The sequence below is a fragment of the Osmia lignaria genome, chromosome 14 (genome assembly GCF_051020975.1).
Source record: "Osmia lignaria lignaria isolate PbOS001 chromosome 14, iyOsmLign1, whole genome shotgun sequence".
In the NCBI taxonomy this organism is placed as follows: Eukaryota; Metazoa; Arthropoda; class Insecta; order Hymenoptera; family Megachilidae; genus Osmia; species Osmia lignaria.
Genome location: NC_135045.1, coordinates 11,997,431 through 12,025,134, shown reverse-complemented (window position 1 = coordinate 12,025,134; position 27,704 = coordinate 11,997,431). Strand labels below are relative to the sequence as shown.

General features: G+C 39.0%; 1 protein-coding gene across 9 annotated transcripts in view; it reads left to right on the top strand.

Moving 5' to 3' along the window:
- The window catches only part of inaE (inactivation no afterpotential E), a 58,445-nt gene that overhangs the window by 13,710 nt on the left and 17,031 nt on the right, over positions 1 to 27,704 (top strand). For all 9 annotated transcript variants that reach the window (XM_034334963.2, XM_034334961.2, XM_034334960.2 and 6 more), the window contains one exon: positions 26,648 to 26,859. In XM_034334963.2, the coding sequence (XP_034190854.1) occupies positions 26,648 to 26,859 (212 nt within the window). The remainder of the gene's footprint in view (positions 1 to 26,647; positions 26,860 to 27,704) is intronic.

Genomic DNA, 27,704 nt, shown 5'->3' with positions numbered 1-27,704 from the left:
CCTTTCCCCCACGTCCTGTACGTTCAGTGAAATTTTTTGATCGCCCTAGCTCTTTGATAGCGGCTCGTTTCTGGCAGGCAGACGTGAAACGTGTCGCGCGCACCTTTTTCTCGCCAAGATTCCATCTTTCGTCGGGAATGTTCTATTTACGTGTTGAAGCGGGACCGTGGGTTTTCATAAATCATGGAATGCACCCACGGCGAAATATTCTCGCGTAGAGTACGCGGTTAAACGCGTATACGGGCAGCAAGTATTGCGCGTGTGATCATTACGCCCGATGTTATATTCCGCGTTTCGCCTCGATATCGTGCACAGCCAAGAACACGGTGCATTACACTCTATGTACATATTCCCGTATTTGTCGCGTTCCCGACTTTCCAACGAAACTATTTTGTCCTCTTTAAAACTTGGCCGCGACGCGGGTCCTTTTTAAAAACGGTCGAGACCCAGACCTACGACACGGTGCATCGTTTAAAATTAGGCACGGAAATTTTCAAAGGAAAGATTTTCACAGTGTCGCGTAAAACGTCGAGAAAATATCCGAAGCATTTTCTGAAACAATATCGTGGACAGCTGAAAGGCTGGTCGGCATTGGAAAGAAGTCGAACCGTGTGAAAGTTGCCACGATCGCGTGAAAACCTTTTTCTTGGATGGAATACGCGCACGTGTATCGAATACTATTTTTTCTCCGATGTGCAGGCGGCTAAATATAAATTCCAGCCCTAGCCGTCACGATTTAGAATGCATTAACACATTCGAGATCGTCGATGCACTTTATGCATCTATCCGATGGAGCTAATGATGCAGCATGTGTGTCTTATATACATGTAAATTAAATCAGGATCTGATTGAGATTTCTGAGGGGCTGTTTAGTCGATAAACTTGATACAAATATTGAAATTTATTAAATGGAAGGGTTTAGAAGGGGGTTTTCTAGAAACTGGGACTCATCGTCAGGCCCTCTTTAGATCTTCTCTTAAGGGGTTAGGCCACTCTAGACTCTAGAGCAAGAAAAAATAGGCATATTTTGGGAATTAAAAAAAAAAGAAATGATGGAATAAATCCAAATTCTGTAAGCATGCCTTTATTTTACAACTAATAAACTTTGAAAATTAATTTTTGTATAGTGATTCAAGTCAAAATATGGGCTCTGCAGCATTTCTTCGATGACGCCTTTTTTTTGTACGGCTAATCGGCCGGACTAGCAGCTTCTGCAGTGTTTAATTTAGGATAAAAAATCAAAATATTTTCGATTATATATAAGAACAGCTACCGAACAACGTAGGATTTTGTGATATATTGATTTTTGCAAAAATGCCGTATGTTTTAAAAGAAAATGTAAAATTTCAAGAAAAAATCGCCAGAAAATTATTTGTAACAAAAGAACTATGCAATATAATGAAAAAATCCTACGTAGTTCGGTAGAGAATTTATTATTATTATTTATTTATATATTTATTTTAATTTAACGTCGCATCGACAGCGAGGATCATCAGCGACTTAGCCCGACAGGCTTACAATGTTAGTGGTACCTACATACCTAATAATCATAAATGCGTGTAGTAAATAATATAATATAAATATAACATGATATAAACATAGATATAAATATAATGAAGATAAGGATGATTAATTCGGTGAGTGGCGTGTCGATATTTATCCTCAGTTGTCTATCATAAACTGTTAAGAATTCCTATGTTATTGCAGAATGTAATTATTGCGTCCTGGTACATATCTGAGACAAGTGTTTCCCTCAGGTCGTCCTGAATGTTAAGTTTCAGCCTTTCTAGATTTTTTAGTTTTGAATATACTGTTAAATTTTCAAATCGATTGATGATGATCTGTTTGATTTATGAGTTCGGCCAGTTTGAAAAATGCAGTTTCGAGAAAAATCAGTTTAAAGTTTTCAGTAATAGGCGCAGCAGACCGGGAGGAGCGAGTACTTAGAGATTTTTCCCACCGATAATCTTTTACCATATCATTTTTAAAACATTAAGGCACCTTTTAAGCAAAGAAAAAAAATTTCAATTTTTTCAAAATTCTAGAGTGGGCTAATCCCTTAAATAAGTTTAAAAGAAAAATTCTAGTTCCTGGATATTGTTTTATAATAGCTCTCAGAATTCAGATGGATTAGGCGCGAATTAAAGTTTAATTACGCAGAAATTGTGCGATCGGAAGGTTCGTTCTGACGGGATTTCCAATCGCAAAACCGTTCCGAGTTTGTCGCTTTCTGTTTTCCATCAGCGTCAACAACGATTCTTTTAACATTCCGCTTCTTTATCGATGTTTGTTCTCACGATGTCTGTTATTTGTAAAAGAGTATTTCGGGAGTTCCACGTGGACTTTGTTACGGATGTATGGAGAAATCTTACCGAACCATTCGATTTAAGAATAATCTGTCCTCTAGAGGTATCGATCATTATAATCGTCTATTATTAAGGTCTATTCAATGTTCAGGTAGTCTACGAAGAAAAGGAATCGTAGCAAATCGATGAAAAGCATCTCGACGAGAGGAGCTTTCAATTTAATAAAATAAGAGAAGAAATTGCCTCTTTGGCAAATAATAATGAATTGTTGATTTTTCAAATATTATATTTCTCACAAATAATAAAATGGTTAAGGGTGGAACATTTTGTATCTGTTGAAAAGAAGGGTGGAAAAGGGAGGAATCTTTTGTCGGATTTCTAAGATTCGTTTTTTTTCTATTCTTTTTCTGAGTCTGTATTGAAAATTGTTTGTAAGAGACAGACATCGTCGGATGATTTATTTCGTACAGCATCCTTTTACGAGTTTTTGTTTTCGCCTTTTTTTAGTCTAGTAATAAATGATCCGCGACACAAACTGATAACGATGTTACAGAATGTAGTAGGCGTTAGATCATCCATCATCCTTGCTGGAATTTTTCGAATATTACTCTGAAAAGTTTCAACCTACTCTGTGCGATCCTGAGTGACAATGCGCGAAAGTTTCGTAACGTGGACCGTCATTTTTAGAAGACGTATGCGCGACTGGTGGTTGTTCTGGAAATAGAATATTTTAAAATCTTCTTTCCGAACCGGATGCAGCGAGATGACTTCGTCGAGAGTAAACGCATCAAAAGTACGTCTTGCTTTTACGTTTTTCATCGGCACTCGTAAATTCAAGAAATTATTCTCTTTGCCCTTTTCATTTTATAAACGTGTTTTGTCACGAAACGTGCCTTCTCTTATTAGCTCGCAGAATATTATTCTGTAAACAATGTGATTCCTTATCTTGTTTACATAGAAAAATGTACATTTTTATGAATTATTTAATAAGTAGTTTATGCTGCAATTATTTTAATTTGAAGCTGCAAATTTAATCATCTTCGCGTTGTACTTTGTGTTTCTAAAAGGTTGTTAAAAAAATTATTAGTTTAAGTATCTTCAGTGGATCTACATTTCCACTTTTATTATTTTATTTTCATAAATTTACAGGACGGATATTGCAGCACGGACATCATTAACAATAGGTTTACCGACATTTCTTATACAGGGTGTTCGACAACAGGTGGGAGAATTTTTAAGGGGTGATTCTAGGGATCAAAATAAGACGAAATAGCGTTTGCGGCTTTGTTTTCCAGTAATTAACGTTTAAAAATTCCAGTAAAAAGCGCCTAAAACTTGCGATCTGCCCAGCACCGACGACTGAACGTCAGTTCAGCAGGGGTGGGTACAGTCATAACCAAGAATCATCGAATAGTAGAAACTTACTTCATGCTATTCTGTTTCTCGGTACTGCAGCATTTGGCTTTCTCTTCTTGGTTATGACTGTACCCACCCCTGCTGACCTAATGTTCAGTCGTCGGTGCTGGGTAGATCGCAGATTTTAGGCGCTTTTTACTTGAATTTTTAAACGTTAATTACTGGAAAACAAAGCTGCAAACGCTATTTCGTCATTCTTGATTTTCGTTTTATTTTGATCCCTAGAATCACCCCTTAAAAAATCTCACACCTGTTGTTGAACATCTTGTATACCTATCTCTATCGGCAAGGGTCAATTCGACCCATGAACAAAATCACACATTTTCTTTAAAATTATAAACCTCTTGTGTTTAAAGTTTTTATCGGTCATGGATCACGTCTGTTTACAAATTGATTTGTACGTTTCGTTGGCACTATTGGAAAATCGAGAGCCCATCGAATCACTAATACTAAAATTTGTTTTCTTACATTATTCTTGCAGATATCATGTGCTTGCATTACCGACCATTATCATTCTTTCTTGTCTTGTAATTGGCAAGCTAACAACGGGCAGTCCTCCAACTATTGTGCGATGTAACATGGAGTTAATATACTTTGAATATACATCGAAAATCTGATTATCTATTGATTATAAAAAGAATCCTTTTTAAATTCATCATTTTGATGATCATTTATTTAACGACGAATTTAATTACACGCTCAATTTATTTTCTACTTTGTCGTCGAACGATTCTTCAAATTAACGAAGATGATAAAGTGTGAAACGTCCGATCTCCTTTAAGTTCATTAACTTTTCAACGCGTTATTGTACTAATTGCGAGTAATTAAAAGTGCAGTTTATCCCGTCGTTGAGATAGAACGGGCGACCTCAAGTTAACGAGTTACCTCGTCTTGAGCACGGTTCTCTCGTCGGCAAGGAACAAAGGTATAACCGGCACGAAAGATCGATACCCCGTGATTATCGACTCGAGCAAATTGGAGGGAGTGCGAAACCCTTAATCAAGCGGATGCGTAATCTAACGCGGGACCCTATCTCGCAGACAGAAGCGTACGCAAAATAAAGACGAGCGGAGGCTTTCGTTGATTCGCGCTGATTATAGAATCAGCCTCGAAAGGAACGTATGAAATGAAAGCGTGTTACCGCTCATTGATCCGTGGCTATACATTATACAGGGTGCGATTGAAATCACTGACGAAATTGTAGAAATGAATCATTCTATTCTTCAAAATGAAAAATCATTTTCTTGCGGTGGATTCGAAGTGTTTCTTCGTGTTAAATTACACTTAAAAATATAATAGGTATAAAATATAAACACAGCGGGGTACTTTTCGGTCAAAATGGTACTTTAAGACCATCGTGATTCCTTTCTCGATCGAAACGTACTTTTGTAGGTTCTAAACGAATCCTAAAACTTTCGGCGAGGAAAAGAACATTGGGGCCTCGGGAACGCAGTTTCGTACCCCCTGCGCACGGTACTTTCGCCGATTCGAAGACAAAGGACCATTTATCACTACGGGGTGGCCGGGTGCAGCCCCAAAAACTCGCGTATCGACCCCCCGCACGCGCGATTCAAAAAACCGAAGGGGAATATCCGAGGAGGAGCCATGAAAGGGTCGTGTGGGAGGATTCGCATCGATGTCGAGTAGGGATCTACACCCTTCCCGAAGCGCAGAAACGTAAAACAATTCGGCGTTTGACGCAGGATCCGCTTTCAGTGTGAGCGTAAGGACAACCAACCAAAAGGGAAAAAAAAAAATCGACCGACATGACAGTCAGACCTGGTCCTGAACCCCCGAGGATGCGTGGGATGTTTGCGACCAAGGGGTGGCCTAAGGGCGAGGGTCGGAACTGTCGATAGGGCTGGCGGGGAATATTTCGGAAATTCCTTCGCACACCGGCGACTTTAATTAAAATCGTTAATATGTATCGTTCGTTCGTGCTTCGAACGCGATCAAATTTTCCATTTGCGTTGTTTGATGGAAGGCAAGGGTTGTATTATTTCCTGACCGATTCTGAGACCCACGTTTTATTATTTTAACGCTAAAACTACCAAACTGGTCAAAACTGGTGTAAAGTAAACGTCGGTAGTTTAAGTATTAAAATAAAAGAAATTTATTTTCTTTTAGTTGATATCACAAGATTGCAATTTTAATTATGTTAAATGTACATTTTTTTCCAAAATATGTCACTTTTTATCATTACATCAGGGAAGCTTGTAGAGGTGGTAATATTTATTCGCTAAACTTAAACTAGGCACAGTACGAAGATTAATATTAATAAGATTCCCGCGATTCAATTTACATTTTTAATCAACGCCGACAGGGGTAGCAATTTAATAGCTCCCGGGCATTGCGTAGCGAACAATGTGTTCTCTACCTCGATGTTTCGTTTTCAATCGAAATTTCCTATCGATCAACATCTCCGCCCCGTCGTCGTAATTAATAATCGTCCCGATAAATAACGCTAGTATTTACACTTTTAACGAACGTCTTTGTTCCTCGCGTTCTACCGGGGATAACCGTACGTATAATACCGACCGTTCTAATTGCGCTCTTTCAGCTAGCGATTAGCCGCGATTCACGATCGATCGCAAAGTTATTTTCCTCCTGTAGGCGTGGAGTTGTTATCAGCTCGACGAACGTAATTTCGACCGATTCATTCGATGGTAATTTTACTCCGTGCCTCGTTCCCTAGGAACCCCGTAAAATTTTATGGCTCGAATTGGAAAAGGACCAGTTTGCTCCATTTGAACAAATTTATTAACAATCAACACGCTATATTTTATCTAGCACGCTCTTAAATCCGGACCAGAGCTACAAATTTGATTCGCAAACAAAATAAAAATTGTCTACCAATAAAAACCACCCTCGAGTTTATTGCTCTCCATCGGGAAAAGCGAACAAGCGTGAGCGTTTGTTTAGAAATATTGCTTCTGGACTAGGGATGTGCGGCCCGACTAATCGGGTCGATTCGGAAAACATCGGGCGGGCTCGGGTGGGCGTCCGATACATGCGTGCAGTCCGGTAGCCCGACTATTTCGGGTTCGGTCGGGTTCGGTCGGGTTCGGTCGGGCTGATTCGGACAAGCTCCCGCGAGCCGCGACCCGCGGCCCAACTTTCGTGTACAGTAAAAGCTGGATATATGCAACAAAGATTGGGACTCAGACGTTGCATAAATGCAGCCGAGGTGTCGTTTGTATTTAGCCGCGATGCCAATTCTGCGTTCATAAACATCATTTAGACAGGCCGTATAACAAAGATGTATCAAACACGCAACATGCAACATGCGACGTAAGGTAAATACCACGTATATAAAATTGTTTAAATTTTTCAGGATTAACTTTCTGCACTGGTTTACGCAATTTAGCAACATGTAACGTTTACATTACGTCGCATGTTGCATGTTGCGTGTTTGATGCATCTTTGGTGTACGGCCTGCCTTATACATATGTAGCCGAGGTCTCAATTCTATGTTGTTTATTCTATTATTATTGTTTATTTATTCTATTATCATTCTATTATTATTGTTAGCTTGTAAATTACTTTAATTTTCAATAGGAAGAAACTGTCCGGTTTCATGGAAATCACGGGCTGTTCCTAACATCATAAAGCATCTAATTTGCAGTCAATAGTTCAGCAGCATATTTAGAATAAATAAATAAATGAATATAATTCAAACTATATCGTGTTTGGTATCATTTTAATCAGAAAAATCCCACAAATGCGTTAGTAAAAGTTTCATTAAGAAAAAGTTAAAAATAAAAAAGTTTTATCGTTGAATTAGTTAGTCTCACCGATATTACGGTTCCTCGTTGAGCGTCTCGGTTCGCCTAAGGAGATCCCCCCAAGTGGAGGGGATAACGATGTTGTATATATCTAGCCAATCTTTCGTTGCATATATCCAGCTTTTACTGTACTTGTTAGTACTTGCAATAAGCATGTTCAAAAGCTATTTTGTATAACATGAACATACAGGTAATATGGAATAAAATTCATTTCAAATGAATTCGTTACAAGTATTATTTTTCCACATAAAAATTATCTTATTCCAAAATTCCACATAAAACAGATTTTGCACATGCTTAATGCAAGTATTAACAAGTACTTACACGAGAGTTGGGCCGCGAGTCGCTGCCCGCGGGAACTCGTCCGAATCACCCCGACTGTACCCGACCGAGCCCGAAATAATCGGGCTACCCGACTGCACGCATGTATCGGACGCTCGCCCGTCCGAGCCCGCCCGATATTTTCCGAGCCCGCCCGATATTTTCCGAGCCCACCCAATATTTTCCGAGCCCGCCCGAGCCCGTAATATCGGATACCCGCACATCCCTATTCTAGACAGCTGCGATCGATTTTTATTAACAAATCACTGGTAGCCAGGATTTCGTGATTTCGTGTATCGTGTTACTGGAAGATATCATCAAATTGTCATAAAACACTGAATTTCGTTGGTACCGTTGAACACGGTATAGCCGGCTGATCTATTCGCGTGCACGACGATAGTCAACTAGCATAACCGCGTTTCTAGTTGATCGTAGATAGGTGGTTTGCCCGGAATAAACAGTAACCGTGTACGATGGACTGGTACGAACGGTTGCGGCCCATTTAACTAAGTCAATTTTCGAAAGAACAGCTTCGCGCCAGGTTAACCACGTCGATAATTAATAGACTTCGCCGTGTTGATGCTTAATTTGCGATTTCTCGTGGCCCAGAAAATTGCGTGACCGCGTAACTTCGCGTGCCGAAACGAAATTTTCTTCAGTAATCTCTATTTGTTTTTTTTTTTTTTTTGTAATGGTAATTCGTATTATGAGAATGAAAAATTCTACTTCGAAATTATTTCGAGAAGAAGAAAACATAATTAATTGAATCATGGTTGCTGACATTAGGTTAACATACTTCCGACTCATTATCAAGTCACATTGCGCAATATACGATTATTGCAATCTACCCACGTTCAATTACACTGTTCCAAATTCCCAAGTCACCGAGTAAAGTATGTTTTATAAAATAGAAGAAACCCTTTTACGGTTTCAGCATTTTTAATTAAACTGTTTATTATAAAAGTAGGGTAGGTTTATTTTTGTAAACAATTTGATTTCATATTGTTTCGAATTTAATTGAACATAAAACATTAATTTGCAATCAATTTGACCATTCAGATGGAAACGTACTTGTCCCACTTTCGTAATGAACGGCTCAATTATGGTTCAGTATGGTATTTGTAAAATTAGATGCGTAGTAATCAATCAATAAATCTCTTTATCGTGAATAATCTCGAGTACAAAGCGGTACGACCTTCGAAAGACTAAATTAATTTTCATCCAGTTACCATCGAATTTTATCACTGCTATTTTAATAACCCGACTTTTATCTAGGAGAGATAAATCTTTGACGGCGTAGACAGGCAACAAAGTTAATTAAATTTTGGTAAATATTGCTCGTAGATTCTTTCGTTTTATCACGATTCTAAGATCCTATCTGCAATGGGTGAATCTCGATAAAAGTAGGTAGCCGTTTTAAGGGGTTACGCCTAGTTGGAACCTGCAGAATCACGTAATTTTTATAGATTTTTTTTGCCGTCCTAATAAATATTTACTATGAAGTGAAATATACCATCGAAAAATACATTTTAAAGTAGTTTTGAGATTTTTTAAAAGTAAAATGTTGAATAATGAGGGAAATACAGCCCTTTTCTCGTGGTGGTTACGATATCTTCCAAACCGCTTATTTGAAATCAAAACCAACGAAGATTGAGTTAGTATATTGTATTGTTAAGGGCCTAAACAAAGGGTTTTGCGAAATTTTGATTTTCACCAAAATGACAACAAATTTACTGAAAAATCCTGTTTTTAAAGTGGTCAAATTTTGTTTTCTTTGCGATAAAAAGAAAATTTTTCAATGAAATTAAAAATCCTTCGTTCCGAGTATCCACCTGTATCAAACGCCCGTATCGTATCACCGTTTCGAACCCTTTTGAAGAGGCAGGCGTTGTCTCGTTGCATGCCACGGCGTGCTATGGCTCGGACAATATTTCTTCGTTTCTTGAAAGAAACTCCTATAGGCGAGAAGTTTCGATTTGCTGCATGCTGTTTCTTTATTGTAGGAGTCCGTCGCTTACAATTAGTACTGTACAACTTTTATTACATCTGCAAGTTAAAAGAGGAATTTTGGAGAGGAATTATAAATAAAAATGGAGAAGAAAATTTATAAGGAATTATAAATAAAAATTTGTCCAAACCATACCGTGTTTGGTATCATTTTAATCAGAAAAACGTCACAAATATGTTGGTAACAGTTTTATAAGAAAAAAATGAAAGATAAGAAAGTTCAGTCGTTGCATTAGTATTATCTCACTGATATATCCGATTCCAGATCATATTATGTATCTCGTGCCTCAAGTGTCTGGTTTCCACTTGACATAGTATTTCGGGCCTTCGCCTGGGTATGTTGATTTACTTTTCAAGTGGTCTCCGAACCTATCCTTTGAACGGCAGGAAACCGACAATTTTCGGATCGGCCTGTTCATTCACCTCCATATCACAGCCCAATAGAACTTTCGATACTCTGCAACGGAAAAGTCTCTGGAAAATTAACATTGTCCTTTTTCAATAATCACACAGGTGATTATTAACATTGCTCTTTTATGTACAGCGTATCACCGAAGATAATTGATCTGTTTAAATATATTTAGACGATAAAATTTGTCTAAATTAAATTAGATTAAGTTCATAAATAATTTTATCGATTTTGAAATGAATCCAATAATACCGCAAGATTTCAAATAAATTGAAACCCAAGTGACGGCACGAAACGCTATGTCAAGTGCAAACGCATGAACCTTTCCTTCGATGCAACGGCAAAGAATCGACAAATTCTTCGGATAGGTCCGTTGCCTCCGTTCCTTTGGAACGGCACGCAGCAAAACGAAACTCCTCGCTTGTTGTGGCCCAGTCCTATTGCCGAACCGTTTCTATCAAGAAACGAAGAAATGTTGTCCGAGCCGCAGCACGCCGTTGCATGCAACGAGGCAACGCCTGCCTCTTCAAAAGGGTTCGGAACGGTGATACTACGATACAGGCGTTTAATACAGGTGGATACTCGGCTTAAGTGATCTCGAGAAAAGTGCGTTCTACAAGCGTTCCCTCATTATTGAACATTTTACTTTTAAAAAAATCTTAAAACAACCTTAAAACACGTATCTTTCGATGGTATATTTCACTTTATAGTAAATATTTATTAAAACGACAAAAAATAAGTCTTGAAAATTACCCGATTCCAATTTCATGAAATTTCCGTGAAGTATCGAAAGGATTACGTCGTAAACATCCTAGTATTAAAATTTTGCACGAAATTCCTGGAATCGGATAATAAATTGAGTGGTTAAATCGCGATAAACATAACTCTTCACGATAAACAGAGCAAAGATATACGTCTGCAATATTGAATATTCTGCGAACGATATCAAGGATTAAGAGTAATCCTTTGATTATGAGCGTACAATTACATTGCTAAGCGCACTTGTATCGATAACTGCACGCGCGATTCAATTCAGGTATTCAACAATGGCTCAACATTCGAGATAACTAACGGTGCAGTGGCATAATCGATATAACGACTTAAGAATCGGTTAAAACCAGCGAATTCTTACCCAATGATTGATGAATAATAAAAATATCTCTAATACCGCTGGAACTTATCACTTCGTCGTGTCGGCGTTCGAGCTGAATTATTAATTCCCCAGCCATTTCTGTCTGATGTTTAAGTTGCACTGAAGCGCATCAAAGTTAAATGAGTTATATAAGAATCGTGGAAAAGTTTGTGTATGCAAGATATATAAGGGTCGTCCGATCTATCTTTTCCAAGTTTAGTTTATCGTTTGAAATATGTCGAAAGTAATCTTGGTGTGTCATGAAAATTATTTAACGAAGATAGAAAGATTATTTGAAAATATTCTTCACTCGTGATTATTGGGCCATTGGGAGTTTGGAAAAATTCCCTATGTGCTGGTAGGCACTTTGGATTTAATTAACACTAAACGTACCGAGATTTAATACATACATATCTATTTGTACCGCAACCGATTAAATGACCTGTCGTGGTAAATGATGCTAGGTTACACGTGTTTATCGGATTTAACAAATAAAAATATAAATATAAATGATGTAAAATTAATTGTATATACCTATTTAAATAGAAAAAGTCGTGAAGTCAAATGTGAAAAGCGATAACATTTTATGCGAATTTTCTAATTAAAAGTTTACAACCGGTTATTTGACCGGTCATGGTACTTAATGTTTAGTGTTAATTAAAATTAGGGTCCCTCGTGTCACTGATCTCTCGGTAAAAAAAGCCCCAATAAAAGTCTCCTATAAAAATCGATGTTACGCCAATGCAGATACTAAGTGGTTCATTTGATTTGATTTGATTCGATATGATTTGCATTCATCTGGTAATTGTAATGGCCCCTGACGTGACTCTTGACTCTTTCGGTAAACGACCACAAAATACTTGTACGACGGAAATATCCAATGTCATATCCACACGGATGATCGATCAATTTGCTCGGATTTCATGGAAACAGTATTTTGTTCGAATCGTTCCCCGGCCGGGAAATTGAACGGGCGTCGAGTCGTTCTCGTTTCATTCCTTTGTTGCTCGATTTTTCTCGATACACTTGGGTGTCGAGGGACGGCTCGAAATTCTCGCAAATTGGCCACATAGATTCCTATTACGCTTCTGCCCGACGACAGATTATAAGCCATTTTCGGGCAAAATATTAGAGAATAATATCGCCGAAAAGACGTACAGATCGGGCAGAAATACGGGACACAGAGCGTTTTAGTGAAACTCGAAGCCTCTAGGAAGATTTAGTTAAGCCGAAGGAGAACCGTAATTCTGGTTGTTCTAATTTTAACCGGTACTTTTATCTTGACAGAGGAGGAAGTACTTACATATATCAGGGGAAAGATTAGTTTGAAGCGTTATGGGAAATGGGAAAGTGCCTCTTGAGACTTTCGTTAGTTACCCGAGGATTTTATTTAAATTTATTTTCAACGCATTAATCAACATAATGCAATACGGTATACGATCCAGTTGAATAAAGTCACTGCAAATTATCAGGAATGTCAGAATTTAATTGACTTCGAAACCAATTCGATTCGAAGCATGGGCGTAGTCAGAAAGGGGCAAAATTTATCTTAAGACAAATTTCGTCGTATTTACAGTAGCTCGCAAAAGTATTCGGACACTTTTTAAAACAGAATATCTAATTTAAAATTGGACCAAATGACTTGAGGCTTTTTGAGAAGTTATACAAATTAATTTACTAAGATATATGCTTTTGTCGTTTTAAAAAATTACAATTTGTTGAAATTGTGAAAGAAAATAGTGAAGGGTAATTTTTCAACTTGTTTATGTGAGCCTACAATGAATAAGTTATGTGTGTGCTGAAAATTTCATCGAGATCAGTCAATGCACTTAGAAGTTACAAGTAATTAAAATTTCCGAAAATTGCAACTTTTCATCTAACAACGTGATTAGTCGTATTTTAAATTTTCATTATAGGCTCACATAAAAAAGTTGGAAAATTACCCTTTACTATTTTCTTTCACAATTTCAAGAAATTGTAATTTTTTAAAACAACAAAAGCACATATCTTAGTAAATTAATTTGTATAACTTAATCCAATTTTAACTTGGTCCAATTTTAAATGAGGTATCCTGTTTTAAAGAATGTCCGAATACTTTTGCGAGCCACTGTATGTACGATGTACGATATCGTTATGTATTTATTCTATGCCAAATAGCTCACTTTTGACATCAGGTCTTCCAATCTTCATTAGTATTATTTTATAATTATAGTCCGTCTGAATTATAGATTTGAAAGAGTACTTTTTAAAAAATTCTCTACTTAAATATTACTAATTATCAGTTTTTGTTTGTAAATGCAATACCTTCCGAGATAAAAGTTCGTTTATGCAGTCACGTTTATCTAAAAGCTCGCTTTTTCGCGGTTTTCAATCGATAGCAGTGCTCACAGCAATCAGGCGTATACAAATCATATCACTCTATGCTGATCACAACGCAAAATTGAATTTAACTAGATTCTTATTCGAGAATAAATAATTTAATATGTTTCTTTTGAGAGGGGGACAAAATCTAAATTTTTTCCTCTACGGTAGGGCAAATACCATTTTTCTTCTTCCAAAGCAGGAGGGCGGGGAGGGGGGCAAGTACTCCTCTTTGCCACCCTCTGGCTACGCCCATGATTCGAAGGTATTTTCTCGTCTCGATAGGTATCTTTGAAATGGTGTGGATTACTACAGGAGTTAATTGAATAAGGATCATGTTAATAGAATTTCGAAACCAAGCACATACGATAACGTTTGTACGGCTGCATGGGGAGAGAAGCATCGTACTCTATAGGGTCAACGACAGACTGCAATAAAGTCTGTTCTCGAATTAACTCCGAACGATTCTTCAGTCTTGCTTCTATTAGAAGACTGCCATCCGACGTGTTGAGATTGTTGTTACATCGGTCGTTATTTCGCAGGTTGTTGCGATTAAATTACCGCGGACCTTGTATGGACAATCGATGGCCATTTACGATGGAACTCGATTATAAATTCGTTCGTCGCTTTGACGCGCTTTACTGTGGATAATGCGTTCTGTAATCCCGCTACACTTTCCCAAGTACCAGCTATACGTCATTAAAGCCAGCCAACTTGTTATTAATCGACTGAATTTGATTACACTTTAATTAAACAAGACTTTTTAGAAATGTATTCTCACGAGGATTTAAAATTAATCTGAACTTATTTGCGATATTATTTATAATAATAATCTATGAACAAGATGTATATTCAAGATTATTATCTTCTGATTAATCTATTTTTAGCAATTCAACAAATTACGTTCCGAGATATTGTATATTCCATATAATCATAATTTTAATTTTAATCAGCATATCGTTATCGGTTATCATTTCAGCAGCTAATTCTGCAATTATTTCGTACAGTATATAAGAGGCACTCATTGATTTTATCTTTAAAATAGCATCCCCGTACAAGTATGTATTATATAATTTATCGACATAGCCCTCAAGTTTTTTTGTTGATTTTTAACCGACCTCGAAAAGGAGGAGGTTACTCAATTCGATCAGTATGTATTTTTTTTTTTTTTCTGTGCGTGTTTACCGAATGCTCCGAGATGGATAGACCAATCGGAACGAAACCTTTTGCATCTTGTAGGGTATGTCTTCCGATTGGTCCCATTAAAAAAAAATTTTTCATTTTTTCATTGTTATTGCAAAATACATGAGGCAATCTTAAAATTGGACGATTTCAATGATCTTTTAATATGTTGTCGGGGGCATGATTCTGAACAACTTTTTCCTTATGCTTAATTAACGGAAAGCTTTAGTTTCCGAGATATTCGTGAAAAACTATTGTTACTACTACATTGAATTCTACGTGTGCGTACGTGTCTCTACCGGTGGATGAGTCAGCATGCAGTCGCCGATTCTCTAGTATACATATGTATATGTACTCTGCAAAGCATGTACCGATCGCGATGAAACCTTTCGCATTTAATAAGAAATATTTCCGCGATGATCCCACTTGCAAAAATGTATGGAACTTGTTAGCGTTAAAAACTATCGTTATTGCAATTAACCAATAAGAACGGTAAACCACCTTACGGCATCCTACAAATATTGCTCGTTCCACTAAAAGGTGTGAAATAAAATAATTTTTAACAAAAAATACAACCGACTTCGAAATGTACTAAAAAGTATGAAATAATTTCTACTTCATTTAAACAAATACCCAACAGCTATTAATTAAACCTATTTACTCGTTAAATCGTATACTAAATACATTTCAACCTTTTCGGAGGCGGTGAAAAATTAATAATACCCGAATATACGATGCTGCCAATAACGATTTGATAGGTTGCTGACGCCTGAACTAGGATCTTCCTCGTAGAAGAAAGTTTTTAATTTTGCGCCGCCTCCGAAAAGGTTGAAATGTATTTAGTATACGATTTAACGAGTAAATAGGTTTTATTAATAGCTGTTGGGTATTTGTATAAATGAAGTAGAAATTATTTCATACTTTTTAGTGCATTTCGAAGTCGGTTGTATTTTTTGTTAAAAATTATTTTATCTATACGTATCGATCTCTTCTGACACATTCAATATCTTTGGCATCACGAGTCTTAAGATACGATACGTCGATTAAAGTTCGCTTGAATATTCATCAGATTCTAAACGGACTTTCCAAATGAATTTAGCTTCACCAAAGGAGATCAGGAGACGAATTTCGAATTCCTTTTAAAGCATCGTCGCAAATAATCCATTACAAATTCCTTTTACAAGCTGCTCACGTATCATCCACTCTCCCAGTGCAACGTTGCTACCGTCAACCGTAAAATCATCAAAATTCTTGATGACACGGATCCAATTGCACAATGCACTTTGTTCTTTCCTCTTCCTTGGGGAATTTTTCGAACGCAATTTAACGCGACCTCGATGTCTTGAAATGTTTTCAGGCTTGATCATTCCCGTAGAGATTCCTCGTATCTTGTTGATCGGTCGTTCGAATTAATTCATGATTTCATCGGTTAGATAAGATAGGAGATTTATTTGCGATTTGAAACATCGAACAAGTCGATACGGAAGAGTCATTGGACAAACTTTTAATTAAATTCCGTAAATTACATGCACCTACATTCGAGTGGAGTATATAATGTTAAATAAAACAGTAATTTTATAAATTTTACAAATTTACACGATTTCCCTTTCAGCTAATTAAATCTACAATTATTGCAATAATCAAACTTTATGAATACCTTTTTGATTCACTGTATATCGATCCCTTTTTTCTCATCGGTTTGTCCAGCAGATTCCCAATACATCTGTTTCTATTCCCCTCTGTATTGTAACCAAATATTCCCAGAAACGTCGTATCGAATCGTAGGTTGTACATTTCGAGACGTCCGTGGCATCGTCTGGTTTCAATTTAATTAAACGTCGCGTTTCGACTTTGAAAATAATGGGATCCGACTGACGTGGTTGAAATTTTTATTTCACTTTGTTCGCGGCGTATCCTGGCAACCGGAAAAAAATTTACGACGTACGCGTACGTATCGTACAAAGGGAAATGATTCAACGACACGTGGAACGGTCTTTGTCAACTTTAAAATCGTTCCAGGAGATTCGCGACAATATGGAATATGTTTGTGTACACGCATTGAAGCTTTGGTTGCGTTTCGTCGTCCTGTTACCCGTAAATGGACGCATGATCCTCAAAGGAACGTTTTTCCTGGCATAAAAGATGCACATACTATGCCTGCTGCACCCTCGTCCTTTGGCAACTTATCAAAGCATGCATTCTGTGTCTTTCCATTGCCGCGATATGCTCGTTTTCGATGGATTTCGCTATTGAAACGACGATAAAGATTTCTGAAAGATATTCACCAGCATTCGAATTGTCTGCAAACGACAAAGATGGTTCTCTATTAAGGATGCGGGATGTTCTCGATAAACTTTCCAAAACTTACATTATCTCTGACGAGGGGAACTATCCAAGTGTTACGTTCATTTATTAATGAAACTTTGCCACTTTGTAGAGCTCGTCGAGTTGATAATTGTAAATAGATACAAGTATTTGTGTAATAACAAATAAACGCGTGTAAATTTCGAGTAGGCTAATGATGGTAATGTACGTACTGGATAGAAAACGTAACTTAAATTTTATTAAAATTGCAGCGTATGTAATTAATTATTAATGATTAGAAATGATTATAGCACAGCTGTAAAAAAAAAAAAAAAAAAACAGTTGGGGCCAAGGATTTGAACCACGGACCTTTAGTTTTTGAGTAATGTGTTTAACCGCGGAGCTAACCGTTTATATGTATAAGTATGTCATACTTCTTAACATAAGGAGTAACTAACTTTAATTGTTAATATATGTTAAACAGTTAGCTTTTCGCCCACAAAATGGGGTATAGGCGTGTTCAACTCGGCGAACTCTACAAGGTGGCAAAGTTTCATTAATAAGTGAGCGTAACACTTTGGTTACATTTGGCCTACTTGGGTTGTCCCCTCGTGAAACAAATTAACCCTTTGACTGTTAGTTTGTTTCTTGTATATCTTAATCATAATCATAATCGTTATTAGATTATAATAATGCGATATAACAATGGGGAAAAAATGAAAAATAAATTGAGAAATGAAGAAAAATAAATAAAAGACAAGACAGGTGTTATTGACTTTAATTCTTATTTCGTACACATAGAACGTTTAAGCCTAGGATATTCAACAGTCAAAGGGTTAATTTGACAGAGCCTCTCGTGTAATTAATTAATTAAACAACTTTGTTAATTATACTCGGAAGAAATGCCTTCAGGTTGAAATTCTGACAGAGTGTCAGAATTTCAACTAACATTATTGATCATCCCCAGAATCCACTCAAGATTCGCTTAACATCATTAATATCAATGTACATATTCTCCATTTTCTGATGAAGCCAGTGCACTGACGGAACTCGGAAACACTCCACCAAAAGGTCAACGCCTGGCTGATAACCTCGGTCAAACTGTGCCAGACATGGTTAGCGGTAGATCATCGATCATCTAAGAATTTCTTGTACCATTAGCTTTAAAATTTTTTTTAAAATTCCATATTTTTCTTTGACGAAATTTTTAATTGGACGTCGAAATGGGCGTAGGTTTAACACTTTTATTCCAGTATCCAAGGGGAATATAACGTGTGAAAAAAAAGTGCTTTTTATACGCGAAAAGCTGTTCCGGAATAGTGTAAGAGTAGAAAAGAAAGCTTGGACGCGGGAACGGAAGGAAACTAGGTTTCATCAAGCATAGACGAGATGTTCTATGCAACGAGTCGGCGCAAGCGTCGACCCTTTTCACTCTCGTTATCTGGTTTTCCTCGTAACCGACTGTGTGCAGCCGGTCTCGAGTGCTTCTTCGTTACGACACGCTGGTCCAGAATTTGTCTAAGCAAGCTACGGCATCGTCTACGATACCTTTGTACACGTACCGTGGGGAAATGAAAATAGTCTGAGTGTTTTAACGAGCCGTGCATCGGTGTTAAAACAAAGCCACTTGAAAATTGCGCATTGCAAGAAGTGCAATGTTTGCGTCTTCTTTTGAGGAATTCAGTGCAGTTAACTGCAGTTGATTGCCGCATAAAAATTGTGTTCGTTCTCAAATTTCATTGTGAATGAAATAAAAGAACGAATGGTCACTTGTTGATACTAGGTTTACGTAATATCAAACACTAGATTATTAATAATCCCCTGTTTCGACGGATAAAAGTATATAATCCTTGACACAGACTTGACAGTGTCACGTTCGTGTGTTTCCTCATGGAAAGCGAAATATTGTACGAACGTGGTGAATAATTTAGGTAAGAAACGTGATACGTTTATAAAAGAATTGCTGCATCGTGTATGATTTCTCGGTTTCCTTTTCCACGTTCAAGTTATCGCGGTGTACCGATACGTGTACCGATTGAGTTTAATTTAAAGTATCGACAACAAGGTGAGTCAGCTGTATGCACGTACGAGGGAAAATGTTAACAGGCTACCCATATAGGTAGTTTAGAGTAGACAGAAAGCCTGTGGAATATAAATTAGTGCATCGACGAGGAACTACCTTCCTCGCCGCACTGATTTATCAGCTGAATCCTCGTTTACGTAACTCGAATACCGAAGATCGAACTACAATAAACTGAACATCTAAGTTTCTTTTATTATTTCAACAGTTAACCCCTTGCCCCATAACGTCGTGTCATAGTCGTGACGCAATTTACAGTTCAAATGTGTTAAATTTAGTTGAATTTTGAATTTAATTCTAAATTATATGTATGCACCATATTTCATTTTTCTTTATTTGTTTTAAAATTGAAGCAATGAATAGTTAGCTCTGACTGACGCAACTATCGACAAATTCATAGGCGAAGGGGTTAAAGTGTAATAATTTCAACGAGTTTGCTGTTGTTCTATCTTGTATCATCAAAGTATCGCACTAACCGTGGCATTCTTCGAAGCTACACCCAATTCCCTGGAAGCAGAAGAATCTCTATCAAATATTTCTCACGAATGAAGCAATCAATTAACAGAGCAGTACCACTAGAAACTCCCTAAATCAGTCTTAGCACCGCCATGAAAATCACGTTCGTTGGAGGAGATGTCAGGCAGAGCAAACAGCGCGGGAGAAATAAAATCAGTCAGCCTTTTAACTCATCGACCGATGAGAAAGGTATAGGATAGAAGGGAGTAGAGCAGAGAGTAACATGGAAACGCTGAAGAACCCGGCACAAGGTAAATCGATACGGGCCATGCAGCAGCCAAGGCTGACGGCCCTTCGCCGCTTCGCTTCGTTCCGTCGTCGTCTCTACTTTCGCCTCCTCCTCGTTTCCTCGCACCCTTATCCGTTCTCTTTCCTCCGTTTCTCTCCGCTCCCTCTCGCGCGCAGATTATGCTTTCTCCCTTCTAGCGATGGGAATGGAGTACCACTCGTTCTACAAAGTTTGCCATCGTGGCAGTGCCCTCTTTTCTATCGGTTCCTGGCTTTCGAGATTTAGCTAAACGGAACCCTCCACGCGTCTGTTAACACGACGTGCTTTGATTTTATGGATGTAAACTAACAATACTCTCGTTTCAGATTCACAGAAGTGTTTTTAAGTTCGAGCGAGGTTGTACTCTGATAGCCTTCCCTAGGGAGAAAAGCGATACGAGGAGAGGAGGGACCCTATTACTCCCCTTTCCACTTGAGAATTACTCTGTATTATACTTATTTTATAGGAAATACGTAGTAGATTTAATATTCATTTTGATACTGGATAACACGTGTACCGAGCTTAGGGCTTAGGGATAATTTGTAGGTTATAGGTGTTTAAGTGGAGGGGGAGAGGAGGGTTTCGTCTTCCCGGACGCCTTTAGTTCGGGCCGGGGACCGCTAGGTGGCGGTGAGATGATCGGTAACAGTGTTCTCGCAAGCGGTCACCCGGCATGCAGTTCGAAAGATATCGAAGTTCCGAATAAATGTCTGGGGCAGGGATCGTCTGTTGTCAGCCCCATTGATGAGTCTAACAGACGATCCCGAAACGAAACGCGCCTTTTTCTCCCCTCTCCTACAAAGTAGTACAGGTATGTGTAGGATGCCGGCGGAAAGATTATGGCGTTTCGTCTCGGGAACCGTCCACTAGAACTCGTCAGTGGGGCGCTGACGTGGACGATCCCTGGCCCCAGACGCCTGGGTTCTACATATATTCCCAGATCTTATATACAGGGTGATCCTCTCGTAGCCGAACACAAAGGAACATTGGCGACAATGAACCCTTTGACCGCACCATAAAGAGGTTCGCATTGTCACGTGCCAGCGAGGACCTACCCGTGCCGAAACGACTCTGTGTGTATTCATGGTGCGGTCAAGGGATTCATTGTCGCCAGTTCCTTCTTTGTGTCCCCTAGCGAGAGGATCACCCTGTATATCGACAAGGCCCGTGATGGAGCACTTGCGAGAAAGGATGGAGTTACACGCGCGACACCTTGCGGCCATAACGGGAAAGAGGCCCAGGCGCCGAGGCGCCATTGCTCCGCGCTCATAACCTCCACATATGTAATAACGCTGTTGCGAAGGATTGAAGACAAGACGTGTAATAATCAGGTTCAGTGGCGCGTTATCCTATGGGCAACTTGGGCAAAAATGCCCGGTGCTCCAAGTGGGGGGGGGGGATACAAACCCCAAGATCTAAGATTCAAATTCTATGTTTTTCTCATAAAAAAATTTCAAACTCAAACTCTAATTTGGAAAAATTCATAATACTGCGTTGTAAATAGGGGGGTGCACTTCCTTTGTTTATAAGATTCGAAATTCTACTTTGCCCAAGGCCCCAAGTAGTTATAACGCGCCACTGATCAGGTTGCGTTTAATTGTGATAGGCGATAAGCACTGATAGGCGATGCTAAAAGCTAATAACACAATGGTAGGATGATGTTGATTCCAGCCAATGTTGGTTTTATAGTCATCCACTGGGTAGCACACCCTTTTCTATCGATTTCCCGAGCTTTGAAAAATCTGTGAACGGCAGGTCGTAAATTTCTTAACGTTACATCACCTATCTTCTAATCTATCGTTCTGCGAGTCTACTTTCGAACGGTGAAAATAGAATACTGCTCGCTTGAAAGTTCACCACGATTTACCGTGTTAGATTGAAATCTCTTCGTATTCAGTGCCATCTATTTCTCGCGGTGTCTTCATAGATTTCAACAGCAGGGTAGTAGCGGTGGCACGACATTGAAATGGAGTATCGCTCATTTTATAAAGTGTATCACGACAGTTGTGCGGTTTGCTCTCTCTATCAGTTGGCGTAACGTGAAATTCCATCAGACAAACGCTGTCTGTGACCGCAAAACAATCCCGCATCGCTCTTGTTGCTTTTGGAACACGGCAAAAAGTTCGCTTGAGTAATGGCTGGGAGCAGGTGTTTTTCACGCGATCGTGCGGTTTCGCAAATACAAGACCAGAGTGAAAACGAATTCCTGTTCGATGGGGCTTTTTCTTTTTCTTTTTTTTTCTTCCTCTAATGCTCGTTCGTGCTCGCAAAGGCGGGTCAAAAATCGTTAACCCGATGCGCAAGTGACACTTCCGGTTGATCAAATCATTTGAAAGCTCACCATCTCTCTGTCCCGCACTCCCTTTGCTGGACTGACTGCACCCATTGTGATGGACACTGCAGACAGTTCAATCTACTTTACGTCATCCACCGCGAAAGCCTTCTCGGTCAAAGTTCAAGCGTCGAATTTTCTGGTACGGTGAAACACGATGCTTGAACCGCAAAGGCGTGATAAAAGCTTCGGGAACTTTCTATCATAACTTTTCTGGTGTCTGACCCCATTTCGGAGAAATCTTAATGATATTCAACCCCTTGTGATTGAGAACCATAAGTAGATGGGTATATAATTGAAATCATCGGTTAACCTAGATGTTTGCTTAAAAATTTACAATGTACACATCGTAGTTTTATTGCATGGAACTTAAAAAAAAATTAGGGAGAAACTCTTTTTTCTTGAAACTGCCATGGTAAAACGTGTGTGCCAGTGAAGATCCGTACGTGGAATAGAAACGCGTGGTACGATTACGAATTCTTGTATGGGAAATAAAAGTTGTGCGAGTCTCTTGATCCCAACGCTACTTATCAACCCTGCAAGTACTACTACAGCCCCTCTAAATCTCCCCTAACCGCGCATACAACCGCCTTGTTCTCTCTCTCTCTCTCTCTGTTCCCCTTCCTTTTTAGCGTTATTTCTTCGCCCTGCTTGTTACCACCGTCCCTTATCTTCTGCACAATGACCCTTGCTCTTTTTCGGCTACGCTTGGCCTTCAGGGATTGCCGAGCGATTTTCTGGATCGATAGGAAAATCGAAAGCGTGGAAGAATGAAAAAGTTTGTTCTACGAGAAAGCAATGACATTCCGCTTGACAAACGTTCCTCTTGTTAGGAAGGTCTCTAGCGAGGATTTAATTGAGCCGGTAACTCGTTGGCACTAATTGGCAGATTTGGAACGCGCCTACCCGAAATGAAGTTCGTATTTGAACGAAAGTTTCACGTTTGTTCGTGGAACAACGGTTTATCTTGAGGAGCAGGGTTCTTCTTGGACCTTTTGCGAACGTGTTAATTAGAGATTCTTCTTAGAAATCGTTTCTGACATTGATCCTGTTACTATTTACTTGTTAATTAAGGGAATAATCCTGTTTGAAGAAATCATTTTTTAGAATTGTTTTAATTTTTATATGGCATTATAATTATTTTATTCATTCAAAGTAGAAAATTAGAAGCTTAATTTGGCAAAATTGCTGCAATTATAATGTGTCCGACTATACGTAGACTCTTTCTACTGTGGCGATCAAAGCGTTAACTAAATTATTACACGTTGCTTGTAATTTAAAGTCGTCTATGGAAAAAAAGATCTCATTTCTAGAATGATAAAATATGTAATCAGAGTATTTAATAAGAAAATAAATAGTAACATGGTATCAGTGAATCATCAGTGCAAAATGAGTTCACTCTCGTTTGAAATTGTAACACGTTCATTTTCTGCTTTGGTCGCCGTGTACCGTGCTACAAGATTGTCGAGCTCGTGTTCTGAAGTGGCTAACAGACGGTGAAGCATGACGATCGGTCATATCTCTTGGGACCTCTATCTGCAGAACACGATGCACACGTTGCATTATTAAACTACAACTGTGTAACTCTCATTCATAGCTGCTTGGCACGTTTTATCTCGTTCCTCGTTGCCGTGCTGAAGAGATTTCGTGAAATGAACGACCTTTTTCACGAGACAAGGGATTTTAAATGAGGATTCAAAATAGGCTTGCGATAATTAAAAAATTAAAAAAATCATTTAGAGTCCACCTTAACTAGTTAAAAAAGAATATATTATATTTTTAAGCAAAAATTTTGTTTTCAATTTTTCTTCACAAACATTTTTCATTTAACTTAAATCGCCGATCATTTGCAACTTTCATTGATCTTTTAACGTACCAATCGAAAGCGTAAGTACTTGATTCACCAGCCAAATAGTCACGCAATTACGCTGTTTCACAGCAGGGTAAGAAATAATTTCCGATAATTATTCCAATCGCGATTCGTTACGAATCGTTGCACTGGAACGAGTGATTGAAGGGAATTACGCGAACTTTGCGATTGGGGCCGACATTAACGAGGCTCCAAAACTCATTTTGTATGGCTGCAAAATTCTCTGCCTTCCGGTACGAGGAAACTTGCCTTCCCCCTTTCGAAACGACGGCTTTACGCGAGAAAAGTACCGAGAAGTTTCATCGAGTTTTAGATCCAATACACAATTACTTCCTAAAGTACTCCTTGGTTCCTTTAACTGTTAAGAAATATTCTGACCAGCGTCAATTTAATCTTCTAAAAGCGTGCTTTCCGACGAGAAAAAAGCGTTGACGTCACTCGGAGATTACCAGAGTAGCCGAAATGTGTTGAATTAACTTTTATTCCTTTGTGCTTGATAAAAAAAGAGATCTAAAGGACGCTTTAGTTCGTATAAAGCGACCCGCGTATTTATTCACACCCTGTTAATTTTTGGGATGGAAAAAGATGCTAAGTGTTGTACTACAGGCTGTACAATTTCGAAAGTAAAATGGACCGTTTGATGTTTCCCCTTTCAGTTGGGATTTTATTAAAATGTGCAGCTCGTTCGGGCGAGTGCACTATAAATATTGGACTGTAAGTCAACGATAAAATACGATGCGGATGAAATGAATTTAGAGAGGGTTAGTAAATGTCAGGTGGGTTTTAGAACTACAAGGAACCTTCAAAACGAACTATAAACATAGCCGGTGCTCGCAATATGCTGTTCTCGTTTTACTCTCTAAACACTATACCATATCGATATGATTAACCCTTCTTTGAATTATGAATGCCACATCAGCCTTTCAAATATTTAAACTGACGATGAGTACGCTTCAATTCATGTTAATATAATTATTTGAAAATTACTTTAATCTTCTATTATCGATAAGTTTTAAAATGGTACTTAATAATGGCACCAGACAGGCATCTATGAAAGTAAATTTGGAAATTTGAATAAGGAGAGTGAAGTGTAGGAGAGGGGAGAAAAAGGCGTTTCGTCTCGAGATCGTTTGTCAGACTCGTTCAGTGGGGCTGACAACAGACGATTCCTGCCCTAGACAGATCATTGTGTAAGTGAGCCTAGTGGGGCTAAAAGCCCGCTCTGCCGTTCCGAAGTTTGCACTTATACCGGCGATTTTAAATGGCGTAATTGCGCTAAAAGTCCACCTCCAGCAGCCATCATCCAACCAAGTGGCGCGGGGTTGAACAAATTCGCTCTTGGGTTGACCAATCATTGCACGGGTGCGAAAAAACCCAACACTTGACTCTTTGTCGGCGTCTAAGGAATTTTGGTCTAGGACGCTTCTACTTTAACAAACTAACCTGAGTGGGTTAGTAACTACATCTACAAGGTGCTTCACGCCCCCAGAGCCTCGTTTGCCATCGGAATAACCGGTGCCCGGACCACACCACGAGGAGGAGGGGTTGGTACATGACACCGCTGGAGCTGGCTGCAAGGCCCAGAACGGCACCTTTGTGGTCCTCTCGGCCTCAGACACCTATCATACCGCAATTCGGAACTTCTATACAGGGTGATTCTCTCGCAGCCGGACACAAAGGAACTGGCGACAATAAACCCCTTGACCGCACCATGAAGACATAAAGAGTCGTCTCGGCCCGGGTAGGTCCCCGCTAGTACAGTGCACCGATGAGATGTTGCGGAGGCTAAGGAGTGATTCCTCGGTCTGTCCCGCCTAATCCCAACGTCGTTACGCACCCACACCACTTGACTTTGCGGTGTGCAAGCGGCGGGCTTAGTATGTGTGAGCGTTTCGACCAATAACGCGCGACGGTCTAGAATGCGTGTGCATTAGGCGTGACTAAAAACCTCTGACCAATCGTACCCGCATTCCTTAGCCTCTGCAACATCTGAACGGTGCACTGTACGTGACAATGCGGACCTCTTCATGGTGCAGTCAAGGGGTTCATTGTCGCCAGTGTTCCTTTGTGTCCGGCAGCGGGAGGATCACCCTGTATATTCGAACTGCATGCCGGGCGACTGCCTGCGAGAACATTGTCACCAATCATTTCGCCGCCACCTAGCGGTCCCCGGCCCGAACTAAAGGCGTCCGGGCAGACGAAATCCTCTTTCCCCCTCCACTAAACGCCTACAGATGCGATAAAAATTGTCAATTAAAATGTATTTTGGTCACAGTTCGATAACTAACGGGATATTCGTGATGTTGCTGCTATAGAGGCAAGTCCTTTTCATGAAAGTTCTTATCGTTTCTGTTATAGGGTGACAGTGCTGTGCGTTCTGCTGGGGATTCTCGAATGGGATCGCAGTGTTACGTGCATCCTCCTACTCTGGGAATATATCGTGGGATACTTGGCCATTTTCGTGATCTCCATGATGGTGGAATTTTCCATCTGCTTCCTGGCTACACGGGGAAGCATCTTGGACACTGCGGCGAGGGCGCCTATGCAATACATTCTCTACGTTCGACTTTGTAAGCGAATATAACACATTTTTCTTTTTTAACAAATTTGCAATTGCACGTAGAAGGTAAAATATGAATAAAATATTTGATAATTTTGTTAATGAAATAACAATTTATCGAATCTAATATCTGGTCAAGTGAAAATTATCTGATCAATGTGTTCGAAATTCATGGAATCGCGCTATTCGAAATTGCGATCAACAGTGTATTTGAAATTGAAACCCATCGAATTCTGATATCCATAACGGAGAACCATTAGCTCGTATGACAGGGAACCGAAAACCACCGAGTTGCGGTATTAAATGTTGGAAATTTCCTAGATACACCGTTCGATATCGAAAATTACCATCTATGGAACAATGACGAGGGTATGGTTTAACGCGTCCACCTTGTTAGAATATCTACCGTAGCTTCCTAACGAATCTGTTGTGAACAACGCATTAATCATCGCGTTGTCAATCGAATATTAAAATCGGTAACGATGCATTTGCTATGGTCCATGATGGATCTGTCAGCGGAATCGTGACCAATTTAAAGGTTCACTATGGGGTTCGTTAACGGAAGCTTCATCTATGGCAACGGAAAGCCACTTCTCCCTTATCGGCTCGTCCAATCTTCCCAGAACGAGGGGAGAATATTAATAAGAGGCAGGATTTAATCGCAAATCCTCGATCGTAATGGAGGATCACCCACGATGGAACAGAATTTTGTTCGTGAATTTTTTCTTAAATTCCACTAAAATCACACTATTAGTTTAAAATAGCAAATTTGAAGCATTAACTTGTCATTTTTAACGTCTTTAACGATCCATCTTATAAAACAGATGTTATTTTCAGACAAAGAAATTCGTCCAT